At 41.7% G+C, this 16983-nt stretch overlaps 1 protein-coding gene across 1 annotated transcript in view; it reads left to right on the top strand.

The window, feature by feature from the left end:
* CNNM2 (cyclin and CBS domain divalent metal cation transport mediator 2) overlaps nt 1-16983 on the top strand; it is a 118233-nt gene that overhangs the window by 84439 nt on the left and 16811 nt on the right. The window contains exons 2-4 of the mRNA XM_053983520.1: nt 6006-6149; nt 11878-12015; nt 14121-14290. Of these exons, the coding sequence (XP_053839495.1) occupies nt 6006-6149; nt 11878-12015; nt 14121-14290 (452 nt within the window). The remainder of the gene's footprint in view (nt 1-6005; nt 6150-11877; nt 12016-14120; nt 14291-16983) is intronic.

Here is a 16983-nt window from a genome sequence, read left to right as displayed (position 1 = left end):
GCCAGGACTACTCCAGAGGGAGTTATTTTTAATGGATAAATTATAAACACGTTTTGAAATTGATTGTTTTGAATAATGTTTTGTTGAACCTGTGAATCTCACTGACAGACCAGTGTTTACCTTTGTACAAATCAGTCGAAACAAAAACACTCCCATAAGATTAAACAGGGAGAATTTTCAGAAGCACAGATTGTTAGTTAGCAAATTCAAGGGCAGCAAAACACCGCATGGGATTTTTCTCCATGTCATTGAAGGCATATTAAACAGGCTATGGCTTAATGTTCCAGGGTACTAACCAACAGCAAACAGACTCAGATTACTGGTTTTAACAAAAATGGACTAGCCTGGTTCTTGTTTTACCACAAACTGACTTAACAAGAATCTTCTGTTTTATAAATGTCTACCATAGCTTTGATTTAACATGGATTTTTCTTTTTAATTTTTTTTAAAAGGAAACCAGGGGCCTTTAGTAACATCTGCTGCTTGCAGGGGGGGAAATCACACCTACAAATGTTTCCAGTACTGAGTTCATAAACCTCCTTCGGCAGAAATAGAGGCACTTCAAGTTGCTTTCTCATAGTGTAAGCTTATACACATCATTGCAGGTTGTAGCTCACTGCTCAGAGCCCCTAAATTACACCTTTGCTGTTGGATCACTCATTCATGGGAACCTGTGTTTGCTCTAAAGCTATGGCAGCAGTACTGTAATTTTCTGAATCATAGCCTGGCTAGTAGTATCATCTTGTTATTACATTTGATCACATACAAGGCCAGATTGTGGCATTCCAGGTCAGTAAAACCTGCTGTCTTTATGTATCTTTATGTACTGAAAGTTTTGCAATTTTTTTAGAAATTCGGGAATGAAAATTCAGCAATGAAGTTTGGCCTGGGATTTCAGTCAGACCTCCCTTAAAAGTCTCTTAAAAGCACTGGATAATTTAGGAAGGGACTGCTGGAGGTCATCTGGTCCAACCCCCTCTTTGGAGCGATCCACCTTTGAAGTTGGCTCAGGTCACTGAGTTTTGGATCCCTCCAAAGTTGGAGATTTCGCTGCCCCTCTGGGCCCCTGTTCCAGTGTTTGAGCACCCTCGCAAGGATTGAGTTTTTATTATTTAAAGAGAGTCCCCATGTTTGAAATTTGTGTTTATTTTCTCTTGTCCCATCAGTATCTAGCTCAAAGGACTCTAGTTTTGTGTTGTCTGTAACCTACTATGAGGTACAGAAAGACTTCTAAGTTCTTTCTTTCAGCCTTTTCTTTGCAAGACTCAACCAATGCAGTGCCCTCTGCTTTTCCTTGTGCGTCGTGGGCTCCAGACCTTCTTAGGATCCATCCACCAAAACTGTTTCAGTTTCTTGATGTCTTTCTTGTACAGGAGAACCCCAAACTGAATGTCAGTGCTGCAGGTGTGGTTTCACAGGTGTCAAATAGAAAGGAATAATCTGTTCCCTTGACCTGCCAGCTGCACATGTGCTGATGTCAGCACAGACACGCTGCTGACTCCTGTAGTGTGTTCACCCAGCCAGTCAGTCCCCAGTGCTGGCACATGGGGCTATTTTGTACCAGGTTTATGACTTTGCATTTGCATTTACTGAACTCCACCATGTGTGTCTGTCATCCAGTTTCTTCTGCATGTGTGTCTATGGGGAAGTGGCATGTGAGAGTGGGGTGGGTACAGCTCTATCCAAATGGCAAAGCTCTTCATGGAGTCAAGATCCTGTGAGTGACCAGAACAGATCTTGAAGAGATGTTTTCATCTCTGGTTTGAACTGCATGACAGTATTCTTGAGGTCTAGATGTATAAATGCCTCAGGATCAACAGGAGAATTTTCCACCACCATGTATTTCTCAAGAAATTGTCATGGTACAGTAAGAGAATGAGTATTTCAGGCATTTCTTTCTTCCAGTTCTGTTCTGTGTGGTCAGTAAACCACATGGGCTCCCAGGAGCTCATTCTAGGTTCACTTACTCATGCGGATTTAACTAAGCATCTTCATGTTTTCTAATTAGCTTAATAAATTAATCAGAAGTTCTACAGGGCAAAGTCTAAGCTGAGTGCCAGTGTTTTAAGCAATGGGAAGAGACTGGATTTATGTTTACCAAAACTGCTTGGTGCTTTAGTTGCCTGTGAAGGTGGCTGAGAGATTAACATTTGTCACAACTGGTGCCTTGAGTCTTGTACAGGTATCAGCTCCAGGTATAGGCCTTGGTGGTGTCACTGACTGTCACTGTACAGAGGGGAAGCTGAGGCAGAAAGCAAATGCTGCCTGCCTGTGCCCACAGAGGAGTTGTGGGTCACACATAATTTCTGCCTTTATTGTCAGACCTGGCAGGTTTGTAGAGCTGCCCACTTGCTAAATCTCACTGTATCAACACTTAAACAAGGGGTTAAAGAGACATTAATGTCATCTGCAAAGTGTGGTTAGTGACTGTGGCCAGAAAATCAGTGAAGTACAGAACTTCCCATACACCTGTTCTCTCTGTTTAATTTGTGTTCTGCTCTCAAAGCCCTAGGAGTATTATATGCAGTCCAGATTTTCGTACCTATGGGATGTTTACTTTATTCAGCTTCTTACTGGATATGTACTTTAGCAGTGGAAAATACAAGCTGAAACTGCTCTTTTTCAATTGAATAAAATAGTATGACAATTGTCAGTGGCCTGATAAAGTCTTTGAATAAAGCTGTAGCCAATTTCTGTTTCAAACACTCAGAGGAGTCATTATTTTACTTACAGGCCACTTTTACAGTTGAGCACATGCTGTGTTGTGCCCTTTTACTATGTATAAAGAGGTCTTTGCGCTCCTAGCTTTTCCTTCAGCCTTTTATGCGTTGATTACTTCCATACGTGCAGGGTATTTTGCAGTCTTCTGTGGTGAGAGGGCAGCCAGTCTGGGAATGCATCTTCATAACATCTCCGTCACCACCTCTGATGTGTGTTCCACTGTCTGGTGATTTCTTGCAAATTATTGGATCTGGGTCAAAATTATCTTGCAAAGACACAAGAAATATAATTTTCTGATCTGGTCTGTCTCATCAAATAATTTAATGAGCATGGGAGCCAGTAAAAAGGAAGGAGAAAACTTGGGAGCAAAAGGCAGCCTTTTGGGGGCAGCTTATTAAATGGACTTAAATTCATCTGACCCCAGCAAAGTGTTAGGTTGATGGAAGCCTGGAACAGGAAAACTTGACAATCAGGAGAGAGGAAAGGTTAGTGTGACCGTGTGTGGGGATAATTTATCTCTTCTCAGCAGATAAATTCCCTGTAACATGTAGTTTATTTAATAATGAGGGTAGAACTGAGTATCAATGCTACCCAATGCAAAATCCAGTGATGATGACAAGTTTCAATGGTCTTGATATTTAATAAGTAATAGGGGTGTAATAAGGGTAATAAGTAATAAGGGTGTGATATTTAATAAGTAATAAAATGGGTGATAAGTAAAAAACCCTTAAAAATGGAGATTATGGCAGGGCCAGAAAAAAGAGTTTCCAGCCTTCTTTTTCATTGTCAAAAGTGCAAAATGCCTGATGCCTCTCCATAACTCCTGTCTTACCAGCTCACTTTGCTTAAGAGAGCAGCAGCTGGTACAGATTTTGGTCACTCCTCCCACATTAGGTGCTGTTGCTTGGATCAGAGTCCTGCAGCTGCTCAAAGGTGGAGAACGTAACATTTTTTAGTGATGCTGAATTCTTGGTGGGGACCACTGTGGTGGGAAGGGCATGCCACTTGTTTTGTGGATGAAAGATATGCACAACTTCCCATTATATTCCAGCCCCTCAGATCCTTCCCCAGTCCCATTTTCATAAGTCTCTGATGTTGCTTGTAAATGTGGACTCCATTGTTAGAAATGTGGACTCCATTGTTCTTTTCAAGATTTCAAATTTCATCACCAGTTCAGCATTATCATAGGCCGTGCAGAAGTGGAGGAAAAGGCTGATGATTTTGATCAGAGCTGAACACGAGTTGATAGCATTGTCTTTTGGTGGTTTTTTTTGGCTGGTTTGGTTTGTTTTTTTAATTTAACCCACTTGAACAGATCTTACCACTTACTAATATGTGAGAATAGATATCCTGAGGTATTAGCAGCTGAATAAGCATGTGCTAATGAGTTGCTGTAGTCGTGGTAGAAACGGTTCTTGAAGGAGCCATGTCTTTTGACTTGAAAGCAAATGTACTAATATCTGAGCAGGCACTGAGAAATAAATTAGAATATTTGTTTTGTCTGTGTAATTTTTTTTGTGCTGCAGTTCTTATTTAACATTATTATGTTGAAAGGATATAATTGGAGTAACATATGACAGGGGAATTGCAGTAATAATAGTGCTCAAATCTTTCATGTTTTTATGAAGTCACTTTAATGCTGTTCATTGAGCAGTAGAAAGAGCTGGAAGTCTTGCCAGGAATGCAGAGAAATAAAACCCATAAAACCTGGCACAGTGAAAGACTTTCAGTACAATATGAATGTTGATGCTTTAAAAATCACAAATCATTTTTCTATTAATTTGCTGTAGAATAAAGTCTCCTCAAGATAAGACTCAGCAGTGCTGTGTAGTTGGTATTTAAAGTATGTCCATCTGCATCTAAACGAGTAGCTCCAAGACAATCAGATTATGCAGCAGTTACTTTGGTGAGAATATCGCCTAAGTGGAATGGAAACTTCATTTTGAGTCTAATATTAGACCCTGCTTTGGAAAATTCCTTTTAAATGATCACAAGCTGGGAATAGCAAAAGAATTTAACTTTCGACAGACAGCATTCACCAAGAATTTGTTTTTAACTGCTTATGCTGGGTCCCTGGGAAAGCAGATGTGAAAAACTTACCAAAGTGAATTGACTTGACCTGATGCAATGTTTATATCAGTAGTTGATAAGTTTTCCTCCCTTGTCTAATTTGTTCGGGATATTTTCATTCTTTAAGCATGAGTAAGTCTGGGTTGGAATATTTTGAATGCTTGTTAGTCTAATAATCTGAATCTTAAAACAGGCAGACATTATTGCCTATAAAGGGGTCTAAGCAAAGTTGAACTATTTTGGTTGTCTTCCACAGCTGGGGATAAGTATGATTTTTGAGACCAGCAAAGAAGAGTGTGAGACACTCTTTCTTACCTCCTGATAGTTCAGAAAGCATATTGATGTCTGTGTATTTGTACAGCAAAATGCCATTTACATTTGGTGGACCCTTTGAATGAATGCTGTTATTTATGCAGCTTTACAAAGGACTGGGTTTCAATGCCAGCTGGAGAAACTGGCAACCAGAGGTATCAAGGCCAGTTTGAAGCGTCATGATGATGATATTCTTACCATCATTATTCCTATGGCAGAAAATACTTTAGGAATTCACTGTGAATGATGCACAGCTCGGGAATCTTTAGAACTACTGCTAAATCTCTTCTTTGATGTTCTCTTTGTTGATCAGACAGTTGCTTTGAATATTTTAATTAATTAAATCCTAAATAGTATGTCATCACCCCATATGGGGAATATATAAATAAATTATTTTTGAGGAAGAGAGGTGAAAAAGAGGAGCTGATGGATGGGGCTGACTTCTCCCTAGCTCTGTCCTGTCCCTGTGTTTCTGTGGTTTGGTCATTGTTGCTGTTTTTTCCATTCTTGAGGAAAACATCCATGGGATCTCACTGCAAAGGAGGGCTCCAGCCTGGCCTTCCACTGTCAGTGCATGAGACAAGAAGCAGAACAACAAGATAATATGATGAATTCAATGCCAGGGTGACAGTTTTGCTGGGAAAGACATTACAAAAAGAACACTGATCTCTTTAGCTCTCCTTTAGGGCATAAGGTGGATTTATGTGATGCAGGAATGTGTATCTCAGACAGAAATTAGATTATGATTTTAAGCATCTGTTAAACTTTGCCCCTTTTTTCAAAAAGCCTGACACCAACCTTTTTGTCTTTTTATTTATACCTGTATGTCTGTAGTTCTGCTGTAATTTCTGATCATTCAGAAATTTCTAAAATGTCTAAATTGGTGATCTGTCTCCTTGCAGGCAAGTCTCACCTGGCTATAGTGCAAAGAGTAAACAATGAAGGAGAAGGGGATCCTTTTTATGAAGTCCTGGGAATTGTCACTTTAGAAGATGTGATTGAAGAGATCATCAAGTCTGAAATTCTGGATGAAACAGATCTATACAGTGAGTAGAAATATTTGCAATTTGTTTATAGATGAGAAGAAGCAATTGTATTTATAGTTGTGTTTTGAGAGATGTTATGTTGCTAATTTAAAATCTCAGTAGTCAAATTGTTGAGAAAGTTTCCTTAACAAAATGACCTGCAGATCCCTCAGGAGGTCGAAGTAATTTTTGTTTTTGCAGCATGGGAACCTTACTCCTTTAGGCTGTGTTAATTCAGAAGCAGGACAAGTTTCTTTATTTGATCCTTTTACCAGGAAGGTTTACATCTGCAACAGTGATCTCCCACATTTTCTCCTATTGTCCCTCTGCCTCAAGGGCCTGTAGTCCATGTACTACCATACTTCAGCAAGAGGCAGGCAAATACCATGCCTCTAGGAAGAGGAATGGAATCTCTTTAGAATATCTGTCACTCATTGAGAAATCTTGAGAATGGAAAGTCTTCCTCAGGGCTGAAAACCAGCCTGTCCTAAATGCCTTCTCTTTTTATCACTCAGCACAGCTCCTTCCTTGTGTTAATGTCTGTTGAGGGAGATGATGCTGCAGGTCAACCATTACCTGGACCTTGAGAGAGCTGGACCCTTTTCTTTCCCAGATTAAAGCTTGGCCAGTTACCTGAAGTGTCTGCTTCTCCCCCCATCTGCACAATCTGGCTGTGCATGCAGGACTTCCTGTCAGTCATTCTTCATCTGTCTTACCTGTGCTTTGATCCCTTGCTGACAGATGCTGGTTTTCACTGTGTGTTTTCGTGCAGCACAAGGATGTCTCATTATTCTATTCTAGTAGAAATAATAATTTGAAATATCTTTAACACCGTTCAGCTGTCCTTTACTTTTTTTTCTCTTTCCTCACAGAAGGAATGTTTCTACAGCATTTGTTCAGGCCAACCCAAGCATCTTCTATCCTCCCTCCAAGCCAAATGCCCAAAGAGCACTTTTTACTGTGGGATAGACTTACTTGTTTTTGCCTGAAATGCTTTCTGTACCTAGTCAATATTTTATCAGTATTTATGTACCCAAATGATCATGTAAATCACAGTTGTGTTTCACTGTGTGCTCAACAGTCTAATTACTATGTAAATCACAGAAGTCCAGTTATATTGATTTCTTTTCATATCTTCACAAATGAATTGTTGGGCTAATCAGTTACAACATAATGATTTTGCAGGCTGAATTCAAAATTGCTTTTGTACTCCAAAAAGATCCTATCTTTATCTACCTTTGAGATATTTACATGCGTGTATCAGGGAAGACACAGTATATGCTTTCAATTTCCCCCCCCCCCCGCCTTGTTTGTTAAGAGAAAACACATAGATCATGCTGTGTTGTTCTTCAGGACAAAAAAAACTGTGCCCATTAATAGGATGTTAGAGGGCAAGGAAATGAGAATTTAATTTTAATTGTACTACCTGAAGGCTTCCTATATTAACAAAATAGAGTTGGTGAACATTGAGTTCACTTGAAACTCCCATTTCTGGGGTAATTTTTTTACTATTGAAAATTCCTTGTTCAGAACAGGAGGAAAACTAGGCTTCCTGGAGGATGCAGTAAATTTTAGGGGGTGACTCCTGCTGCCATGAAGAACTTGTAAATTCTTTATGAAATACTGGAGATCATTCCACTGTTTAGACTGAAGTAGCAGTAAGGGAGAGAGCAGAAATCCCAAGAAGCTGTGAGGATCCCAGGAAATGTGAGAGACTTTGGACTTGGGCAGCCAACCTTCAGTTGGTTTGGTGATGAGAACATGGGTTTACTGCTGGTACTTTATTGTCCATTATATGTTAAAGCAGGTTATTTTTAGTGTTGATATCACAGTGTCACTGTTAGTAACCCTGCCTCTGATCCTGTTCATTATTATAGCAGTCTGGCTTGCTCAGCTCAGAACAAGTCAGCTTGAAACCCTTGGACTGATTTGCTCTGTACTAGGTGTTTACTTTAAAAAAGAGCTTTTGAAAAATTCTGGCAGCATTGTTACACTTTGTTCTGAAGTTTTAAAATTGTTTTGTTTTGCTTTGATGGAAACTTGAAATTTGATGAAATGGCTGACCTTGGTGTTGGAGCTGTGCCTTTGTGTTGTTTCCATGAAAAAACATTTGAACTGTGTTAAGGTGGAAGCAATAGAATATTTACAGTTTTTGCTGAAAGCTGCTCTCACTGCTGAACTCTGCAGCTGAATTTCTGGAGGGTGCCAAATAAATATGTGGTATATATTTATGTGGTTCTATTGTGCCATGGCTTGCAGAGATGCTGGGAGCAAGGAGAAGATGGGAGCAGGAAAAATTATTAAATATATCTGACCCATGAAGACCTGGGTAGACTGAGTACTTCTGAGGATGAAACTTTGTATTGGGGATGCTGAAGTGGTGGAGAGATGATGTTTCTGTCATGACACATGACACATTTCAGCCCATGTCGTTATGAAGAGCTGCCAGTGTGTTTGGCTCTTAGTACTGGGAAGTTGTAGCATTTTTTCATGGTTGGTACACTACAGGAATCTGTCCTGTGCTGCCATGACTCTAGTCATGGTGGGAGAGCATTTCTCAACTTTCTCAGAGGCCCAGGGGAGAAAGCTTGTTGATTTTTCTGGTCCAGGTTTGACTGGTGGCCTTAGCTCTTTCTGCTTGACTATGAGTTTCATCATCTGTTTGTCTTGTCTGGAGCTCACTGCAGATGTCTTCTCTGTCCTAAAGACAAAAAGCACAGGAGGAGAACAAAGACTTTCCCCAGCAATTGCCTGGGTGCATTTGCACCCTGCCTGCTTCTCCAACTGAATGGGTGATCTGAGGTTTAAACTGCCTGTTCTATAGCTGTCTCCAGTCCAAACAGACTCTTTCAAGGAAATTTATGCAATAATTCATCATGTTCAACAGGCATTGAAGTTCAGGATTATTACAAGAGATAGCACTACCTAAATTTTGTTTTGACCACTCCTCCTCTGGAGTTCTCTACCTCAGCCCAGAGTTCATGGTCAGGCTTGTTGCCTATGATTTGATGGAGAAGTCTAAATATTCCCAGAACCTACTGAAGACAATTGCAATATTTGTTAATTTCTCACCAGAAGTTGTAGTGAGTATACCTTAAGCATCTCATTGTTCATGTTGCAGAACCAAACAGCATCTCAGCACTCTGTAAGCAGAGATCACTTCAGCATGCCAAGATAACTTCAGTGCCCACATCTCCATCTCACTTACTGGAGCAGGGACAGACAGGAAATACCTGGTTCAGATTCAATTACATTGGTCACAGTCCAATCCTCGGTTCTTATGTCTTTAAAGAAGCTCAAAAGTTGTTTGGATAGCAAAGAACAATTTAAGATCATCCCTTGCAAAAATAAGCCAAGATAATGCTAGTGCCAATAATGCTTAAGCCATGTGGCTCTGCTATAACCATGTAACATTTTTCTTGAGGGAAGATTTTTGGATAAGCTGCCAAGGAAAAAAATAGGAGGAGTTGAAATTGTCCATCATTTGCGTTAGAGCCTGGGTCTCTTACCTTGATGACCATTATGGACAGAAAGATTTAAGGCATCTTCCCATTGTGTGATTCTGGTCTTGTTTTCAGGTACCAGCAGTGCAGTGTGAAGCCTGCAATGTTACAGCTCTTTCAAAGGAAAAACACAGAGATGTTTCCCTGTCCCATGGCTAACACTTGTACTTGTGATTTTTTCCCTCCCTGAAGAGAGCAATGATGGAGCTCTTTGTGAGAAAACACCTCAGATACAGTGCTTTAAAAATAGCATTCTTTGAGCTTTTTGGAAAAAAGCAGTTTCTATTCTTCCTATCTCTTACAGGAGGTAGGACCTGGTGAGAGCTTCTAGGCGGCGTTTTTCGCTATTAATTTTCCATTGCTTTGATATGCATCTTTCCTTTAACTACAAGTACAGATAAGGTCTGTCTCAAACTATATTCCTAAGGCAGGGATTGTTTTTAGTCTGTAGCCACTCCCTTCAGTGGTTTCTATTCCTGCTTTTGGAAGAGAAACTGCAGTCCCTGATGTAGTCCAAGTCTTGGGTAAAGCACTCCTATGGTAAGAGGCTTCTGCTTTCAAAGAAGAAAAAGGACATGGGTCATCATTGTTCTCCATGTGCCTGGGAACAAGTATCTCAAACTTTCTGATTTGCATTGCTCACAGAATACGCTCGAAATATCTCAAATAGGTAAATTACTGTCAGCACAGTATTGCTTCTGAGTCTGTGATCGTCCTGCAATGGAATGGAGTGTAGTCCTGCAGCTTCCTGGGAAGCTGAGGATCTAAATGTACTCATGTCTAAAAGACTGGGTGACTTGGGAAAATCTAAAAGCCTGTAAATTACCAGTATTGTGCATTCCCAAGCCTCAAACTCAGCCACTCTGAGTCTTATGTCGTCTGTAGCATTTATTTAGACTTGTAAAAGGCTCCAGATCCCAGTGGCTTCCAGTGCATCACTTTAATCATCTTTGCATGTATAACTCAAAATCTGAACAAGCACCTGGGAGTAAGTGCAGTTTCACAGTGTCAGCTTTACCTACACCTCTTTGTGTGCCTGCCCAATCCTGTGCCATGAATCAATGTGCCAGAGCTGCCTGCAGTCCCTCAGAAGTCCAGTAATTTTACACCAATTGACTGAGGGGCTGATAGACAAATAGCTGCAGTATTCTTAGGATCTTCCCCCTGAAAGGCAGTGAGAAGAAACTGAGCCATGTCTCGTCTCTGAGGGGCTCACAGGAATTGCCTCAACACTTGGGTTTCCTGCAGCCTGTAGAACTCAGAGCTGTCTGACAGCATTCTGCTGTTTACAGCCACTGCCACCCTACACGTGGTGTCACCAGAGAGGAGCAGCACCATGCCATCTGAGCAGAGACCTCTTCTCCCTGGAACTGATGTATACCATACTCCAGCATAGCTGTCCACTTGCCTGGTTTCCTAAACATTTTGAGGCATCAGCTCAGGAGGTGGATGGTAATTCCTGGGTTGTTTGTGTCTCTTTTGTGTTGTCTTTCACAAATGGAGATTCCTCACCACAGAGCCTGTTTTAAGACACAGGAGTCCAGAAGCCCAGGATCACTGGCAGGCAAAAACCCATATCTGAAATTCTGAAGCCATTCTGTACTTTATTCTGGCTTCAGTGCTTGTAAAGTGGCCAGAGATTCCCACCTCCAGGCTGTACACCTTGCCAGCTTTTGCTGAAGTTTAGACAGGACGAAAGAAACTGCATATACCAGACATGGGGAATACTTCAGCTAAAGGCATGCAGATTTTGCTACCGCTGTGCAGAGTCACTGAAACCAGTGGTACAGCAAAAGAAATAAGTTATTGTCTATTTCCTCTCTGTACATGCTGGGAATTTTCTAAGGAATGTATATGTAAGAAACAGCTATCCCAGCTATGCTTGTAAAACAACACCTTTTGATGTTTAGTAGTACTGAGTAGGACTTCTCCCACCAGAAGTGTAACACGCAGAGCTGCTCTGCAATCACATGTTTGCAAGCTGAGACTTTCCCCTGACCAGCGTGACAGAGATGTGACAGAGGCTGGGGTGCCTGGCTGTACAGGACAGGGCCCCAGGGCCACACAGCTCCTGATTGTCTGTGGTTTGGGCTGTGTGATGGTGAGCTGGGCTTTGCAGAGGGCTCTGCCTGCACCTCGTGCTCCGCGTGGCCACCCTGGCTGACTCCGGCCAGCGCGGTTCATGTTGGACCCCGTTCTAACAGAAATCGCTTCCTTCCTTTCTTCTCCCACCCTCCCTTCCCCAGCTGATAACAAGACGAAAAAGAAAGTAGCTCATCGGGACAGGAAGCAGGACTTCTCTGCCTTCAAGCAGACAGACAGCGAGATGAAGGTTAAAATATCACCGCAGCTCCTCCTGGCAATGCACCGGTTCCTGGCAACAGGCAAGTGCTGGTTATCTCTTTCTGTGATCGTGCCAGAGCCTCGGAGGCAGTTTGTCAGCAAAGGCCGGTGAGGTGGGTGGGACAGTGCAGGCGGGAAGGGAGGCTGGACTGTGGGGTGACAAATAATGCCACTGTTGTGTTTTTCTTTTTAAATTCTCTCCTCTCCTGTGTTCAGTGTCGGCATGAACCCTCTGAGACATATACCAGGGGTGGACCAGTAACTTTAAATTGGTCTGAAAGGTAAGGATGAATGCCAAGTGCCGCACTGCATGTCTAGAGTCCGTCAGATTAACGACTAGCAAGTACACCCCATTAGGAAGAGCTCAGGGAACAAAGCAAAGAGGACTCGATACCACTGGCCAGCTGGCTGTAATTGCACTCTGGCGCCTTCTCCAGAAAGACATGCTGGACTTTTTGCAGAAAGGTCTAAACCTGTTCCATGAGACTATGACTCCAAGTGAAAAACTCTCCTGACACATTTAATGCAGACTGCACAGGTGGTTGAACTGTACTCTTTAAAATGGATTTCTGTCTGGCTTGTGTGACCTCCATTGATGACTTCAGAGGTTTCAGAGGACAGTTGTCTCCATCCCAGAACACCTTGATGTTTTAGCCCTTGGGTGGGCAGTCTGGCAGAGAGACCAGGGCCTTGAATGGTTTCTTGCGGCTGGTATTGCCTTTCATCGTAAACTTGGTCCTTTCACCTCAAAGATGAGGCCTTTAAACAGGAGAGCTTGTGGAAAAATGCCTTCCTATTGCTTGTGCTGTCCCTCTTTGACATATAAAGATGTGCCACATGCAGGCCTTTCAGATGGTCATCTTTTGCTGCCATGTTCAACATACATTCATGGGTGGAAAATTATAAAGTTGCTTTGTCTGAAGTTTGCCAGCTCCACTTGGAAGTTAGTACTTCCCCTCCTCTAAGATGCAGTAACTGCCTGCCTAGATGATCCTAGTCTGTCTTCATGGTTTGTTTTGCTTCTATGACTTGAAAGAAACATGTACATGATCGGTTATCACATCTCAGCTGAGGGGCAGTAATTCCTTAGAAGGCTCGGACTCCTATGGCTCATGTGCACATGAGCGTGTCCTTGGTGAAAGGAAGCAGTTCAACAGGAAGATGTGGATTTAACAGCAAGCAAGGCGTTGTTCATGTAGTGTACAAGACTCGGTGGAGTTCCATAAGCACCTGCTCAACAGACATAGTCTTACAGTGCTGCTTCTCTACTTGTTTTGTGGATGAAAGGATTGTGTAGCTTAAATACAGGTCTGTCGGTGAAGCCACTGCTAAAAAAAGATGAAAGCTACAGTTCTGGTTTCTCTCTTCTAAATTGAGAATAGTATCTTTAGCAGATGATGGGTTGTTAATGGTCCTGTTCTGAAATGAGATGTTGGGAAAGCTTATCAATTTGCATGTGTAATTCTCGTCGTCCCTGGCTTACCTCTCCCACACAAGGATGAGCTTTTTTGCTTCAAACAGCTCCTGTTGGAAACACTGAAGATCAAGTGGATAGGGATTGTGTTCTGTGTGTCAGGCATTAATCCCACATGGCTTGAACTGACCTGTACTTTCATTCACTTTGAGTAACTCTTCCCATATGAACCATGGCAGCCCCAGTTGTGTCTTATTTGTGTAGAGCATCTCTCTAGAGCAACTTTACAGGCCCCAAGCAGTAATTAATTAATTATTTTTTAAAATTTTAATAAAGTGCAATAAATGCAGTGACTTTAATAGCTTTTAGGGAAGAAAAAAAACAAATTCGGAGGTTCTCTGTGCCCCTGTAAAGCTTTTCCATTTATACAACTCCGTGACTCAGAACTCTCAAGAGGGGAAGACCGTCTTTTTCTTTTCCCTTTCAGATGAAGACATGAAAGACATGATTTTTGGTTGTTTTGAAAAATGCTTCAGTAATGGAAGTTGGGGTGTTACTGTGTTTTTCCCCCCCTTTACAAATCTAACAGTCTCAAAAGACAGGAAGCCTGCAATTCCATAATGGACCTCTCTGCATCTGTGTGTCTTTTATAGGCAAATGCTTATTAACGAGTATTGCTAACTTTTTGCCAGGCATATGAGATGTAATGCCGAGTTGTATCTTGTGTTATAGAAGTAGAAGCATTTGGTCCATCCCAGATGTCAGAGAAGATCCTTCTCAGGCTGCTAAAACATCCCAACGTCATCCAGGAGCTGAAATATGATGAGAAGAACAAGAAAGCCCCAGAACACTACCTCTACCAGCGAAACAAGCCGGTCGACTACTTTGTTCTTATTTTACAGGTCAGACATGTGGTTGTGTAGATATGTGCAAAACCTTCTATTTCCTGATATATCCCCCTCTATACTTGTTCCAGTTGTTGAAGTTTGTCATCTTTCAAACACGGGAGGGAAACTATGGCTCCTGGAAACTGCTCCAGCCTCCTTTATGACCTTGCCAACCTTGAAGAGCTTACTCAGCTGCTTTCACCCTCAGTTAAACCAGTTGTGAAGGATAGAAAGCACTTCCCACTTTCAGTCATCTGCCAAAAGTTACTTATGCTTTCCCTATCCCAAGGATAGACAGTGCAGAGGAATCCCCATTGGCATTGCTTGGAAAATAGGGGTGCAGAAAATGCCACATCATAGGAATTTTGCCAGTGTACTTTATCTGCTGTGCCCTTCCCTTTTGCAGAAGGAGGCATGGGGAGTTTGATGGTTTAGAGAAATTACATTTTTCTGTGCAATTTTGAAGTGTGTACCTGAGGTGTAGTGAGAAGCACAAGTTTCAGTGGGGGCCTTGTGCCATCTACTGAACTGATGTCACCTGCTGCTACAGCCCAGCAGAATGCAGACTTTGGGAACCCTGCTGTCCATGCCTTTATCCTGCCCTGAGATCCCTGCACTTGTGTGACTTTTAGATTGGAGCCCTGGGTGGTGTGGGAGGACCGTCTTCCGTGTGGTCTGTACGGGATTGCTTCCAGTGCTGGCATCTCCCAGGTTTTGTTACTAGTCAGGAATGGTTAAATGGCTTAGGTAAAGCTTTACAGAGAAATTTAGTTTCTATCTAGCACCATTTAAACAGGAATAGTCCTTTCAGAGAGATTTTGCTGGAAGGATTCTTCTCTGTCCTGCACAACTGAAAATAAGTTTTGGTTGTAAAAGCACAGGCATTGTAGCTGAAATTTTAACACAGGGCTTGAAATCCTAACATGGACTTTAAAATAGAAAAGGGGAGGGCACGAGTTTAAACACTCTGTGATAAACAGCTATGAGAGCACTGGGATATTATATTGTGGATTCAACATAATTCTGATATTAAAAAAAAAACAAACAACCTTTTCCAAGAGTTTGTGGAGCCACTGGTAGCTCTTTAACTGCTCTTTCTTACATGCTGAATTGTTACAATCTGAAATATTCCAAAGGCAATATAAACCTCCTGATGTAATGCTGAAAAGATGTAAATGGAGGACATGGGAATACAAAAGAACAAACAGTTCTTCCTGCATTATTTTGCAATCAATAAATATTTAGCAAACACAGCATGCCAGGTCTATAATGCATTTGGAAAAGTGAGTGTTGCAGTAAATACGTACTGCAAAAATGGTAACAAGGTTGATTCTGCCAGGATCAAGAGGGGATAAATACTCTGTGTTTGTTATTTAAATGGACTTGGACTGATTCTCTCACCCTGAGGGACCAAGAATGCCTTCACAGTAAATGCATGCCAGTAAACAAGTAAATGTATATTCTTCTTGTGTGTAACCAGTCTTTGCCTGGGTGACAAAATTGTACCTTTTGGAAGGCTTATAATGAAGAAATAAGCTACTTCTGTTTCATAGAGTGAAATTTGTTTTAAAAGGGATTTATATGAAGCTGTTGCTTGTGATAGTAGGAAAGTGGATTTGTGAGGGCACTCTTTTCCTGCTAGGCAGATTTTGTGCTTTTTCTCATCTGGGACAGTTAGATAAACTGACTTGGTATTGGGGCTCATGAAGGTTGAGTTCATTATCACCTTTCTCTATCCTTGTCCAGTACTGTAAATTTAAAGGCATTATTATTTATTTTAAGTGGGGCTTAATGAAATAAACACTTAGAAATAAATCCTACTTTTTGGCCTCATTTTCACCCAGTTGTGTTCAGATTATGTTCAGTCTTCTTAGTACACCTGGGATGGACAGTCTGTCTCCCCAACTTAGCCAGAGGAAAAGCATTGCAGGTAATTACATTGTTTGCCTGAAATTCCAAATTTTGTGTAGTTCAGGCTGAAAGCTGAATGAGATCTCTTCTGTCTGCAGTGGTGTGCTCTGAGTCTCAGTTCAGTAAGGATGGATGGACATGAAAAACAGGCCCCACTGAAAAGACAATTATTTTTGGCTACTTGTATGCCAGAGTGACTGGGATGTTTTGTAAAAATCTATGTTTGATGTGGTGGGTTCTGTTCTGGGATCCTGTGTAGGACATAATGTTATACATTTGGTTGAGCCCACATCAGAAACAGGTGTACTTGCATGGTAGTGTAGTTTTGTACAGCTGGGGAAGCACTGAGGGTCTTTTGTAGGCAAGACTCTGCAAAAGAGCAGGATCTTAAGGGTGCTGGAATCTGTAAAACTGCTAGGAATCAAGAAGACCAAAGTAGCCCCAAGGCTGCTCCTTCAGGAATAAGGGCTTTATTTCTGTGGGAATCTCATCAGTGTAGGCAGCCAGCCTCCTAACACATTATCTCCCATCTCCCTTCCTGTGTTTGTCTTAGAGGGAATTCTGTGTGGATGTGAGCTGTGCCCCAAAATGTCAGATGCTTCAAGATCCCAGGTGATTGTGTTACATTTCAGCTTGTTGTGCTACTGGGGGAGTATTTTTTCACTTTGCAGTGTAGGAAAACAGCCTGGCAACTTGGAGCAGAGCAATAGTACCAACCAAAGCTGTGTGATGATCCTGATCCTGCTCCTCTGCAGAGACTTCTGCTGGCCACAAGGCATCAAAGACCAGGGTAGCTC

The sequence above is a fragment of the Vidua macroura genome, chromosome 8 (assembly GCF_024509145.1).
Source record: "Vidua macroura isolate BioBank_ID:100142 chromosome 8, ASM2450914v1, whole genome shotgun sequence".
Lineage (NCBI taxonomy): Eukaryota > Metazoa > Chordata > Aves > Passeriformes > Viduidae > Vidua > Vidua macroura.
Note: the sequence above shows the minus strand (reverse complement) of the source record. Positions and strands in the feature narration are given on the sequence as shown.